Consider the following 15,043-nt stretch of genomic DNA (forward strand, 5'->3'; position numbering starts at 1 on the left):
CTTGACAACATTTCGACTTGATACAATAAGGATTAAAACTCTATACCTAACTTCTCACACACAACGCAACCCAAGTAGAGACTTCTGGCGATGCTGATTTCATCAACTACCAAATGACTGTGGCTTCTTCATATGGGCCGACGAAGCTTGTTTGGATTGCTCTGTTAGGGAATTAGAAGAAATGAAGAAGGAATTGGAGAGCACAAAGAGCAAATTGAAAAACCCGATGAAGAAATTGGAAGATAGCAACAGGAAAGTGGAGAATATGAAGACGTAAAATGGCAAACTACAGAGGGCTATTGTGTCACTCATGCTGTGTTTGCTGGTTGTAGCTGAGTTGTTGTTCAAAGGGAAATATTAATTAGTGTAACATGTGCAAGAGGTTATCTGCAAAATCTATGAAAATTTAGTTATTTGCTGCTTGTTTGGATTATCTGCAAAATTTAAAAGCAAATCGTTAGCTGTTTTTGATCTTGTCAGTTCAAAAGCAAATTGTTAGCTGTTTTTGATCTTGTCAGTTCAAAATAAAAATGCAAATAAAGTGATAATTGAGAAGGAATCAAACCATAGAAGCATGAAAGTGAAATTTTGAAATTGGCCTTAATATGTTTTGGCGCCACCCTCAGTTAGCTTTTGGCACGACCCTCACTCAAATTTTGACACCGCCCTCACTTAAGTTTCCACACCACCCTATAATAAGTTTTGGCACCACCCTCACTAACCTTAATCCTAAACCCTAACCCTAACCCTAAACCCTAAACCTAACCCTAATAATATGTTTTGATGCCACCCCATAATATGTTTTGATGCCACCCTCACTTAAGTGCTGTCTTGATCTTGTAATACGCACATTCAAGTGCGAGCAGTAACACCGTATAATTGTTTTAACTAATTCGTTGAATAAACCTGAGTTTTGCACTTATACGTGCGATCCTGGACTTGTATTTCCCATGTTGCCATTATTTCCAAAAACTAACACTTATATCATTTTATTTTAGTTGTTCGTTCAATAAATTTTGATATCGCACACAAAAGTGCGACCCGTAACAACTTCTTATTGTTTGAGTTGTTTCGCACCCATAAGTGCGATCTTGAGGTTGTAATACGCTTATTCAACGGCGAACTGATTTTATTCATAAAATAACCATACTATTTATTTACAAGTCTGAATACCTAAAGTAGTCTCTTAGTCATCGGTGAGTTGAGAACAATCCTCATCTCAACGTGGACTTGAGAACAATTCTCATGTCAACGTGGACTTGAGAACAATTATCAAGTCGACGTTGACTTGAAACATTTCGACTTGATACAATAAGGATTAAAACTCTATACCTGACTTCTCACACACAACGCAACCCAAGTAGAGACTTCTGGCATTGCAGATTTCATCAACTACCAAATGAGTGTGACTTCTTCATATGGGCTGACGAAGCTGGTTTGGAATGCTCTGATAGGGAATTAGAAGAATTGAAGAAGGAATTGGAGAGCACCAAGAGCAAATTGAAAAACCCGATGAAGAAATTGGAAGATAGCAACAGGAAAGTTGAGAATATGAAGACGTTAAATGGCAAACTAGAGAGGGCTGTTGTGTCACTCATGCTCTGTTTGCTGGTTGTAGCTGAGTTGTTGTTCAAAGGGAAATATTAATTAGTGTAACATGTGCAAGAGGTTATCTGCAAAATTTATGAAAATTTATGTTATTTGCTGCTTGTTTGGATTATCTGCAAAATTTAAAAGCAAATCGTTAGCTGTTTTTTATTTTGTCAGTTCAAAAGCAAATTGTTAGCTGTTTTTGATCTTGTCAGTTCAAAATTAAAATGCAAATAAAGTGATAATTGAGAAGGAATCAAATCCTAGAAGCATGAAAGTGAAATTTTGAAATTGGCCTTAATATGTTTTGGCACCACCCTCAATTAGCTTTTGGCACGACCCTCACTCAAATTTTGACATCGCCCTCACTTAAGTTTCCACACCACCCTATAATAAGTTTTGGCACCACCTTCACTAACCTTAATCCTAAACCCTAACCCTAACCCTAAACCCTAAACCTAACCCTAATAATATGTTTTGATGCCACCCCATAATATCTTTTGATGCCACCCTCACTTAAGTGCGGTCTTGATCTTGTAATATGCTCATTCAAGTGCGAGCAGTAACACCGTATAATTGTTTTAACTGATTCGTTGAATAAACCTGAGTTTTGCACTTATACGTGCGATCCTGGACTTGTATTTCCCATGTTGCCATTATTTCCAAAAACTAACACTTATATCATTTTATTTTAGTTGTTCGTTCAATAAACTTTGATATGACACACAAAAGTGCGACCCGTAACAACTTCTTATTGTTTGAGTTGTTTCGCACCCATAAGTGCGATCTTGAGGTTGTAACACGCTTATTCAACGACGAACTGATTTTATTCATAAAATAACGGGAGAACCTAATATGCACCATTTTTAGGTGGTGTAATTTTACACCACCTACTTTGACTGGGTATAGCAGGTCAACACATTATTTTTTTTTAAAAAAAATATCATTAATAATTTGTCATATATTAAATTTGTTTAAAAAAATATGTGTTGACCTGTTATAACAGGTTAAAAAAAGTGGTTTAAAATTAAACCACTTTAAAAGTGGTCCACATTAGAGGTCACCTAAAATAACCATACTATTTATTTACAAGTCTGAATACCTGAAGTTGTCTCTTAGTCATCGGTGACTTGAGAACAATCCTTATGTCAACGTGGACTTGAGAACAATTCTCACGTCAACGTGGACTTGAGAACAATTATCAAGTCGACGTCTACTTGACAACATTTCGACTTGATACAATAAGGATTAAAACTCTATACCTGACTTCTCACACACAACGCAACCCAAGTAGAAACCTCTGGCGATGCAAATTTCATCAACTACCAAATGACTGTGGCTTCTTCATATGGGCTAACGAAGCTGGTTTGGAATGCTCTGTTAGGGAATTAGAAGAAATGAAGAAGGAATTGGAGAGCACAAAGAGCAAATTGAAAAACCCGATGAAGAATGTAAGCCCCAAATTTCAGACTTGGATTTAAAAAGGCTTAAATAACCTTTTGGTCCTTGAAATTGTAAAGGGAATCAAATCTGGTCCTTATAAAATTTCCGTATCAAATTGGGTCCCTAAAATTATTTTTTTAATCTAATTAACTCCTTTTGCTCAATTTTGACCGGTCAACAGTCCAGTGGCAAGCCTAGTCAGCTAAGGACGGCCACGTGGATTTTTTCACATCAATTTTAGTCCCTTAAAAAGTATTTTAATCAATTTTAGTTTCTGTTCTTCCACCTTCATGTTCTTCCACTTTCACCTTCTTCCTCTTCCTCCATAACTCAAATCACATAAATTCAAAAGGAAGAACAAGGTGAATGTGATAAACATATAGTTTTTTTTAGGGTTTTGAATTTCTAGGTTTAAGGATTTGAGTTATGGAGGAAGAGGAAGAAGGTGGAAGAGGAAGGTGGAAGAACAAGGACTAAAATTGATTAAAATAATTTTTAAGGGACTAAAATTGATGTGAAAAAAGTGCATGTGGCCATCCTTAGCTGACTAGGCTTTCCACTGGACCATTGACTAGTCAAAATTGAGCAAAAGGACTTAATTAGATTAAAAAAACAATTTCAGGGACCCAATTTGATGTGAAAATTTTACAGGGATCAAATTTGATTCCCTTTACAATTTCAAGTACCAAAAGAGTATTTAAGCCTTATTTTTAATTATTTTTTCAACCCAAGAGTAGAACTGGTTCAACCACAAAAGGGCCTTGTAGAGGAGAATGCTGTTTCGGACGACTTGATGAAGAATGACGTTTAGGAAATTGCTTGAGGATAGTACTGTGAAGAGTTAGCACGAGCCATTTCCACACCCGACTAAGGTCGAGAGTGTCCGAAAAAGGCTATTTCCGCTCTTAAAGCATTGTTTAAGCGAAATTCAAAATCCTTGGAAAAATAAGAAGCTCTCTTTATTTTTCCCTCTACCACCGTTTCATTTCGGAACTCTGGACTGTACGCACGATAGGTTTCACTTCCCGGAAGTCCGACGACTCTAAATTCTATTCTCGCAAAACTCTAAATTCAAGCGCTGAATGAAGACTTTTTCTATTCGAAGCTTCTATCGGAGTTTCCATCCGCGTAGCCAGATTTCTTTCGACGTTTCTAATCTTTCTTCAGAACGAAGTTTCTTCATCCGACTGTCACACCCAAAAGTAGTTTTTCGGCATAAATCGACCCACACCGTCTTTGAGACGTTTTCCTCAATTAAATGAACCTCGATTTGAGTTTCGACATTCTGTCGCCGAATACTCAATTTTTATCAGCAGATGAAAGTACCAAAACAACCGGAACCGTGAAATATCGATTTTTCGGATTTTTGCCTCACCTATAAAAAGGAAAAAAATGAGAAAATTCTCATTTTTCCCCCAAGGAGGCCGTGAGCTTAGAGAGAGAGAGAGTGAGTTTTTTTTTTTCCGATTCTTGCCCGATCGTCCTGATTTCAGAAGCTACGCGTAGGCACAGAGGTAAGGATGCTTAATCTTACTTCTATTTCTACTTTCTGTCGGCTTATTCTATGTTGCTCTGTGCTCAAAGTTTTTAGCTTTTTGTAAAAATTTCCGATTACCTCGATTTTTCTTTCCAACTATCTTCTACTGCAACCCAACATGTTATAATCGCTGTCAGTGAATTCAGATTTGCACCGAGTCGCCATAGATCTGAAAAACTGTGTAAAAACCCCATTTACTCACACATTGAAACTTTATCTTTGAAAAGCCACAATCTGACTTAGTGCCCTTAGGATTAGTTGCTATAAATGTCGTTGTGAACGTCCCTATCAAATTTGTTTTCCGAAGTTTCGACTTTGAGTTTTTGAGCTTTAATTTTGGACCAAAATGCCCCTAACTAGTCGTAATTCCAACCGTTCGTCCTAAAAATTTTCCGACAGTTTTTTTACCCTAGTTTTACCCTAAAACTACCTAGGAATTAAATTAGATCGAAGAAAAAGCGCCGGAACTCCTATTTTTGGAGAGTGGCCGAGACCTATTTGTGTTAGGATAGTGAGGAAACTCAAATCTGGGCAAGGTGGGCCTTATGCTTACTGTAGCCCTTCGAGTCGCCGAAATTTTGGCTTTGGTTTCGTGTCATTCCGAGTTCTGTAGCTCGAGTTATGTGCGTTTTAGTGAGCAAAGGTAAATATTAGAATTTCTAGTTTGGTTTCACGAGTCAAAACTCACCCATTCGGGGAAACTCTTCCATTCGCGTTAGGATGTCGTACTCTGGAGCTTCTTGAGCTTTGTCGAACGTTAGTTTGTATTGTTTCGATGGTATCGACTTGTTTTGATTGATTATTACTTTGTTTGTTCCAAGGTTTGGTTGTGGAAACTTTGGGTTTGACAGAGCAAGCTTGTGAGCGAGACCTGCACCGCGAGACTAGAACAACTCGAGGTTAGGGCAACTTACTTACTAGCTATTTGTATTGTAGGCGTCGATAAATTCGACTTGGATATTGCTTGATAGTGAATATCGCATTGAATATTGTTTATTGCTTTATGAGAAAATGTTTTCTGGAGGCTTCGGCCGAGTGAACTTATATGAGACGTGTGTCTCCGTTTTCTGAGAGGCTTCGGCCGTTTACTGGGTTTCTGTCTTATGATTTCCGCACAGAATTATTGTTGTATTGCTTCTTATAGCTTGAGATATTAATATTGTTGTCGAATTGTGCGCTTTGACGCGATTGCGGAGTGTAGGATATTTGGATTGATTCTTTTTATCATTCGGGTTGAAAGAATAACCCTAGGCAGGTCCTGACCTGAGGTCTGAGATCTAGCCCTCTTTGAACACTTAGACTTTTCCCGGGGATTATATTTGGGGGATTTGGGAAACTTTGAATAGTTAGAATTTGGAACTTGGGAACTTATGGAACTTGGATTTCGATAATAAACCTCATAACTTGATTAACTCAACTTGAAATGCTTTGATTAATTAACGAGACCTTTAGGGAAACTTAAGAGTTGGAAATGATTGTGAAAAACGGGAAATAGTCGAAAAGCCTTGAACTTGAGATGATTTGATGGTCACCACGGGGATGAACCATAGTGACCAGGGAAATGTCACTGAGTGCTTTACGTACTCCGGCTTTTCACAGCCTAGTCGCAAGACGACTTTGACCTTCGGGTACTTTTGAATCGAAATTTGTAGTTAAACACATACGCGCGAATCCGTATGTTCAAACCCGACGGGTTGGACCGATTCGGCAATAGTTGTTTGACACGCGCGAGTCTGTATATTCAATCTGATGGATTGGGTCGATTCGGCGGTAGTCACTCAGGCACGCGTGAGTCCATACATTCAATCCGATGGATTGGATCGATTCAGCGATCGCCATTTAAACTCGCATGAGTCCGTATGTTCAATCCAATGTGAAATTCGTATTCACCTAGGACAGATGTGATACACAATGTTGCAACAATGTGTAACACAACAAAACACAATCAGAGTATCAAAAACAAACAAACAGTTAAAACACAAGGAGTTGTTAACCCAGTTCGGTGAACATCACCTACGTCTGGAGGATACCAATCCAGGAGTCAATTCACTATCAAATAATAGTTCTCAGGTCACATAAAAGTCCCTCCTATACCTAAGTACTCCCCCTTAGTATAGAGCCTCTTATATGTTCACCACTATTACACAAGTGAATCAAGCTTAGCCCTTCTCCTCTAAGCTATGAGAAAACTTTCTCTAACTCCTAACAATCACTGCCACAGTGATCAAGACATGTTTATCAATAAACAAGTTTGATGAGATTACAATTCAACTAAACAAATTCAACTCAGTACTTTGATGAACTAAAGCACTAAGTTGATACAACACTCACAAGAGGACTCACAAACAAAACCCTAAGATCAATATCTGAATCTCTGAATCCGTGCTCAGCTAGGGTTTACAAGTTCCTTTTATATAGACGTTCACTTGGGGCTTGGATCTTCAATGGGCTGAACGTCATAGAGTCCACTAACACACTTCTGGAAAGAATCTTCATGGAATCAAATCTTACCAGAATAAAATAACAGAACCAAGTAACAGAATTCAAACTTTGAGATAGACTTGGTTCACACGCTATCAATCTTGTTACTTCAGCCAAGATTTAAAACAAACACGCCTTCAGAAGATAAAACGCACAGCATAGAATAAGTTTTCTGACTCCTCATACAATCAGCAACCTCACAACAAACTTGACTTTAACGACTGAACCAACAACATATGAAATTTCACCATGTTGCTCCAGATGTTGGCACATATGGTTGCACATCATGGTTTGAGCAAAATGCAGCCAATCAAAAGAACTACAATCTCCCCCTTTGGCAAATTTTTGCTAAAACATGATCAGAAAGTCAAACAATGCAAAAACAACAATACCCATCCATTAACACAAACCAGCACACAGCATATGATGAATTGAACACACTACTGAGTCGGAAAACAGAGCACCATACTTAGTCTGAAACTCAAAAACACTCAACAACAGCAACAACAGTACCATTCTCCCCCTTATTAGCAGAATTTGTCAAAGGGTGCAGAGAGCCAGCAGAAACCAACAAAATATTACAACCAGATTGAATGAAGAAGGAACAAATACACTAAGCACTAGCAGAAGTGTCATCATCAGAAGTACCAGCAACATCTTGATCATCAGCAGCATTGTCTTCAAGAGGCCTTTTGCCTTTAGTCAACTGCAGAATGAGAGTGTCCACATTCTTCTTCCTCAATGTACAACTAGTAATTGTGTCCTGAAGCATCTTAGACACCGCAATAAGCGCAGCAATAGGAGTCTCAGGAGTCTTCTGAGAGGAAGTACCCTCCCCTTGAGTCATCTCAGCCAAATCAGCAACATCAGAAACATGAGCACCAGCTAGCAACCTGGAATCAATAGTAAGAAGACTAGCTTTCTTGCTAGGAACCTCATCATCAAGGAGAATTTGAGGATGTTGACTCAAAATAATCCCACAAATTAAACAAGGAAAACCAATAGGAAGCCTGACAGCAAAAGTTTCAGCATGCTTCATAGTTTGAGCAAAGACATATTCACCAAAATCAAACTGAGTTTGAGTTCCAACCAGATAAATTAATTTTGCCAAACCTGAAGAAACATCTGAGCTATGTGTGGTAGGAGCCCAATTTGCAGCACCAATGCGATTCAAGATAGCATACTTCACACTCAAATAAGTAGAAGACAGCAATCCTTTAGCAGGCCATACCATAGTCTGACCAGCCGTGAGTTCTTTAGTGATAGCACTCAATGACAGCTCTTCATTTCCTGTGGCAACAGTGCTCCTTCCCAAATACTGGTTAATGATCTCAGGTGAAAAATGGACACACTTACCACGCACAAAAACTTTCCTGAAATCAGGATGCCCAGAAACAGTGCAATATGTAGTCACATTCACAATAAATTCTCTCACCAACTTGTCATAGCAGCCACCTATCTCAGTAACAGTTTTCAATAACCCAGCAGCCTCAAGAAGTTTCATAATTTCTTGACAATGCAGAATCTCACCAGTCAATTCCCTCTCTTGAGCAATCCTGCGCTGATAAACATACTTCCACTTACCAACACTCTCTTCAGAGTGAAAAGAAATGTTATCCAAAGGAGCAGCAGGCACATTTTCTGGAATTCGTTTCCCAATCTTGCGCTTCCGAGCAGCAGGACCAGTATCTGACTTATCCAACTCCTCAGTTGGAGTCTCATCAACAACAGGAGCAGCATTGTCTTTGTGAACCTTTCTCTTGACATTCTGGACAACAGGAGTATCATCATCAAGAATAATGACCTTCTTGCGCTTCTTGTTCTCACTCAAACCCAAACCTAACTTCTTGCCAGAGGAACGCGTAGAGTACTTACGAACAACAGTCATCTTTTTCCTCTTTGAAGCAACAGAAGCAGAAGCACCAAGGGTGTTGTGCAACACCTCATCAGATTCTGAATTCTCAATGACATTCTGAACATCCTCGACATGCATAACTTTATCAACAGAGGGAGTATCAACACCGTGGCTTGATTGGTTGTTGCTTGGTGATGGAACAATTGGATCTACATTTGCATGTAAAACTTCCTTGAGAGGAGTGTCCAACACTTCAGTGATACGAAAATCAGCAACATCACCACCTGTGCTTGAGTTGATTTCAGCCTCGGAATTTTCTCCCTGGGTTGCCTCAGAGCTTCTCGTTACCATCTTCTTCTTTGCTTTGGACGCATCTGACTTGGATCGAGCCTTTTTCCCTTTCATCTTACTCGGATCAGACGATGGTTGAGGACAACCTTGAGCAATTGCGATTGCAAAAGTATGAGGAGAGGATTTTGAAACCCTTGACGATTTTGGGGTTTTGGATTTCAAACCCAATACCTTTACCCCGTAAGCATTCATCTCAAGAGTGAGTTTCTTGCTAGAATCTTGACTCATGGTGAAGAGGACACAAAGAAAGAAACACGGGTCTTCAAGAAAAGGATGGACGGTTTTGGAGTGAGTTGCAGAGATTTGAAGTTGTGCAGTGGAGGTTGCAGGAGAGGTTATCAAGAAACAATGGAAATTCCGGATTAAGCGTGCCTCAAACGTTATGACAGAAGAGCCGTTGGCACACCACAATCCCTTTGATTGCTATAATTCCTCAAATAGGCAAATACCTAATAACTGTCTCAATTTTTCAAACTGTGTGGCATCCAGAGCTTTGGTAAAAATATCTGCTAACTGCTTTTCAGTTGAGACATGTTCCAAAGTAACAGTACCATCTTCAACCAACTCCCTGATGAAATGATGACGAATATCAATATGTTTTGTTCTGCTGTGCTGAATTGGATTTTTGGATATGTTGATAGCACTTAGATTGTCACAAAACAATGTCATAACATCTTGTTGCACATTATACTCCTTTAACATTTGTTTCATCCACATCAACTGAGTGCAACTGCTTCCAGCAGCTATATATTCAGCTTCTGCCGTAGAGAGAGAGACACAATTTTGCTTTTTACTGAACCAAGAAATTAGATTGCTTCCAAGAAAGAAACATCCACCTGATGTGCTCTTCCTATCATCAGCACTTCCAGCCCAATCCGCATCACAGTAACCTGTTAACACTGAATTAGTGTTGTGAGAGTACAAAATGCCATAATCACTTGTACCACTGATATACTTAATGATCCTTTTCACTTGAATGAGATGACTAGTCTTTGGTTCTGCCTGATACCTAGCACAAACCCCAACTGCAAAAGTAATATCTGGTCTGATGGCAGTGAGATACAAAAGACTTCCAATCATGCTTCTATATAAACTAGGATCCACATCAGTACCTTTCCCATCCTTTGTAAGCTTGATATGAGTTGCAGCAGGAGTTCTTTTATGGCCAGCATTCTCAAGACCAAACTTCTTAACAATTCCCTTGGCATACTTACTTTGAGTGATGAATAAGGTATCTTCCATCTGTTTTACCTGAAGTCCCAGAAAGTAAGTTAACTCGCCTACAAGACTCATTTCAAACTCAGATTTCATTTGTTCAACAAATTGTTCCACCATATGGTTCGACATGCCACCAAACACGATGTCATCAACATAAATTTGAGCTACCATGAGTTCACTGCCATTTTTCTTAACAAACAAGGTTTTGTCAATGCCACCTTTGTCATAACCATTGTTAATCAGAAACTTTGTTAATCTTTCATACCATGCTCTAGGTGCTTGTTTTAAGCCATACAGAGCCTTTTTCAATCTGTATACATGATCTGGAAAACTTGGATCTACAAACCCTTTAGGCTGTTCCACATAGACTTCTTCATTCAAGTAATCATTCAAGAATGCACTCTTGACATCCATCTGATATAGTCTGAATTTTAGCAAACATGCTACTCCCAACAACAACCTGATAGATTCAAGACGAGCAACAGGAGCAAAAGTTTCATCAAAGTCTATTCCTTCTATTTGAGAGTATCCCTGAGCAACTAGACGAGATTTGTTCCTTGTCACATTACCACTTTCATCAGACTTGTTCCTGAATATCCACTTAGTTCCCACAACATTTGCATCATCAGGTCTTGGAACCAATTCCCACACTTCATTCCTCTTGAACTGTCCCAGTTCCTCTTGCATGGATTGAATCTAGAACTCATCAGTCAGAGCTTCTTTGACGTTCTTTGGTTCTATTTTTGATATGAAGCATGCATTAGAAACTAGATCCCTTGACCTTGTAATAACCCCATCATTCAGATCACCAATGATATTTTCTTTTGGATGTATCTTCTGAATTCTAATAGAGGGTTCTTTGGTAGCTAAAGGCAGTTGAGATACAGTGTCTTCTTGTTCATTTTGGAATTGAATTGCTGGCTCATCTGGTTCTCCATCAGTACACTCATACGGTAGATCATCTTCATCATGAGCTTGTTCCGTTCTCTCATTGGATGTATCATCAACAACAACATTAATGGATTCCATCATGACTCTCGTGCGGATATTATAAACTCTGTAAGCTCTGCTGTTTCCAGAATACCCCAGAAATATTCCAACTTCACTTTTAGGATCCAGTTTTCTCCTATGTTCTCTGTCAGTCAGAATGTAGCACTTGCTCCCAAAAACATGGAAATACTTCACTGTAGGTTTCTTTCCTTTCCATAGTTCATACTGAGTAACTGTGTCTCCTTGACGAATAGTGACACGATTGTGAATGTAGCAGGCAGTGTTGATGGCTTCAGCCCAAAAATGATATGGTAGATTTTTTGCATGCAACATAGCTCTAGCAGATTCTTGCAATGTCCTGTTCTTCCTTTCAACCACTCCATTTTGCTGAGGAGTGATAGGAGCAGAGAATTCATGTTTGATTCCTTCAGATGAGCAGAACTCAGAGAATTGACCATTTTCAAATTCTTTTCCATGATCACTTCGTATTTTGACAATCCCACTCCCTTTTTCCCTTTGCACTTGGAGACATAGTTCTTTGAACACTTCAAAGGTGTCTGACTTCTCCTTCAGAAATTCTACCCAAGTGAACCTGGAAAAATCATCTACACACACAAAAACGTACCTTTTTCCTCCCAGACTTTCCACTTGCATTGGCCCCATCAAATCCATGTGCAGTAGTTCAAGCACTTTTAATGTAGTCAGATGTTGTAACTTCTGGTGAGACATTTTGACTTGCTTCCCAATCTGACATTCACCACAAACCTTTCCTTCTTGGATGTTCAACTTTGGTATCCCTCTAACTACTTCCTCAGCAACAATCCTTTTCATACTCTTAAGATTCAGATGACCTAACTTTTGGTGCCAGATTCTAACTTCATCTTCTTTAGACATCAAACATAGAGCAGACAAAGATGTTGTTTCAGAGGTCCACATGTAGCAGTTGTCCTTTGATCTAGCTCCTCTCATCAGCACATCCTTGTTCTTATTTTTGACAACACACCCAGACTGTTTGAACACCACCTTCAAGCCTTGGTCACAAAGTTGACTTATGCTGATCAAGTTTGCAGTTAACCCTTCAACTAGCAAGACATCATCAAGGTTTGGAGATCCTGTGTCAGACAATTTTCCAATTCCTCTGATCTTTCCTTTGGCTCCATCCCCAAAAGTAACAAAGCTCTTAGCATGTGGTTTCACTTTCTCAAGATAATTCTTTACTCCTGTCATGTGTCTGGAACACCCACTATCAAAGTACCAGTCTTCTTTTGATGATGCACGCAGAGAGGTGTGAGCAATGAGAGCAGTAACATTAACCTTAGGCTTCCACTTTCTTTTGTCTGGACTTTTCTTTTCATCTTCTCGTGAAACACCTTGAAGCATAGGATATCCATACAGCTTGAAGCAATATGGTCTAATGTGACCAAATCTGCCACAGTAATGACATCTCCAAGTTGAATTTTGATAGTTCCTGACTTGAGCATACGAATGTGTAACCGATTGCTGGGGCCTGTGGTTCCACATTTTAACATTTGATTGCCTTCCAATCTGCACATGTTCCTTGGTCATGTTCTGACTTGCCTTGTTAACAGCACGATAATCAAATCCTATCCCAGTCTTATCACCTGCACTTTTTCCCACATCAAGAATTTCATCCAGAATATCAGTGCTTTTGCTCATCATGCGAATGGACTTGGTCATTCCTTCCATTTTTGAGTTCAATAAGGCAACTTCTTCAGTTAGCTTTTTCTTCTCAGCTTGAAGGTCAAGGACTTGCTTCTTTTGTTGCTGACCGTAGATACATGCTTCTTTCCACTTAGTGTAGAGAAGTTTATAGGCTTCAGCAAGTTCCTCATCGGAGATTTCCTTGTCACTGTCTTCAGCATCTGAATCACATCTAACCATGAATGATGTTACTTTGTTTGCTGTTACATCTTCACCTTCAGTATCAGATTCATCATCAGACCAAGTGGTGACCATTCCTTTCTTCTGTTTCTTTAAGTATGTGGCACATTCAGCCCTGATGTGGCCAAAACCCTCACATTCATGACACTGAACTCCTCGGCCATTTCCTGCCTTGTCTTCATCTTTCATTTTTCTTTGAAATTGCTGATTCTTGAAGTTGTCAGGTCGTTTGTCTTGCACATTTGGCCTTGATCGTTTATCCAGCCTCTTCAAAACCTTGTTGAATTTTCTTCCCAGAAAAGCAATGGCTTCTGATATGCTCTCACCAGTTTCATTGTCAGACATATCTTCATCTAAATCTGTGCTTGAGACAAGAGCAATGCTTTTATTTCTTTTCTCAGGTCTATCATTTTGAGTCATTTCAAAAGTCATCAAGGATCCAATAAGCTCATCCACCTTGATACTGCTTATGTCTTGAGCTTCTTCAATAGCAGTTACTTTCATGTCAAACTTCTTAGGAAGAGATCTGAGAATCTTTCTCACAAGCTTCTCCTCTGACATTTGTTCTCCCAAAGCGAAAGAGGAGTTTGCCATATCACGCAGTCTCATATGAAAATCAGAGATGGTCTCATCTTCCTTCATCTTTAAGTTCTCAAACTGAGTTGTTAGAATCTGAAGCCTTGACATTCTAACTCTGGAAGTCCCCTCATGAGCAGTCTTGAGAATCTCCCAAGCATCCTTTGGCACAGTGCAAGTGTTGATCAATCGGAACATGTTTTTATCCACTCCATTGAATATAGCATTTAGCGCTTTAGAGTTACCCAACGCCTCCTCATCCTCTTCTTTGTTCCATTCATCCTCAGGTTTCAACTCACCAACAGATGACCCTTCCTTGGGTATGTTCACCGGATGTTTCCAACCTTTGACAATAGCCTTCCAGGTCTTGCTGTCAATTGATTTGAGAAACGCAATCATGCGAGCCTTCCAGTAGTCGTAGTTGGTGCCATCCAGAATAGGTGGTATATTCACAGAGCCACCTTCCTTTGAGTTGTCCATTGGAACCGAATCTGTCTTCCCTGGAGCTCACCCAACCAGAACAGGGTGCCTGCTCTGATGCCAATTGAAATTCGTATTCACCTAGGACAGATGTGATACACAATGTTGCAACAATGTGTAACACAACAAAACACAATCAGAGTATCAAAAACAAACAAACAGTTAAAACACAAGGAGTTGTTAACCCAGTTCGGTGAACATCACCTACGTCTGGAGGATACCAATCCAGGAGTCAATTCACTATCAAATAATAGTTCTCAGGTCACATAAAAGTCCCTCCTATACCTAAGTACTCCCCCTTAGTATAGAGCCTCTTATATGTTCACCACTATTACACAAGTGAATCAAGCTTAGCCCTTCTCCTCTAAGCTATGAGAAAACTTTCTCTAACTCCTAACAATCACTGCCACAGTGATCAAGACATGTTTATCAATAAACAAGTTTGATGAGATTACAACTCAACTAAACAAATTCAACTCAGTACTTTGATGAACTAAAGCACTAAGTTGATACAACACTCACAAGAGGACTCACAAACAAAACCCTAAGATCAATATCTGAATCTCTGAATCCGTGCTCAGCTAGGGTTTACAAGTTCCTTTTATATAGACGTTCACTTG

At 39.3% G+C, this 15,043-nt stretch overlaps 1 protein-coding gene across 1 annotated transcript; it reads right to left on the bottom strand.

Moving 5' to 3' along the window:
* Window positions 1-7,664: 7,664 nt before the first annotated feature.
* Window positions 7,665-9,485, bottom strand: LOC130725447 (uncharacterized). The gene has a single exon (XM_057576674.1). It carries the CDS (start codon window positions 9,483-9,485, stop codon window positions 7,665-7,667), a length of 1,821 nt encoding a protein of 606 aa, XP_057432657.1.
* Window positions 9,486-15,043: the final 5,558 nt, after the last annotated feature.

Source organism: Lotus japonicus, chromosome 6, assembly GCF_012489685.1.
Source record: "Lotus japonicus ecotype B-129 chromosome 6, LjGifu_v1.2".
In the NCBI taxonomy this organism is placed as follows: Eukaryota; Viridiplantae; Streptophyta; class Magnoliopsida; order Fabales; family Fabaceae; genus Lotus; species Lotus japonicus.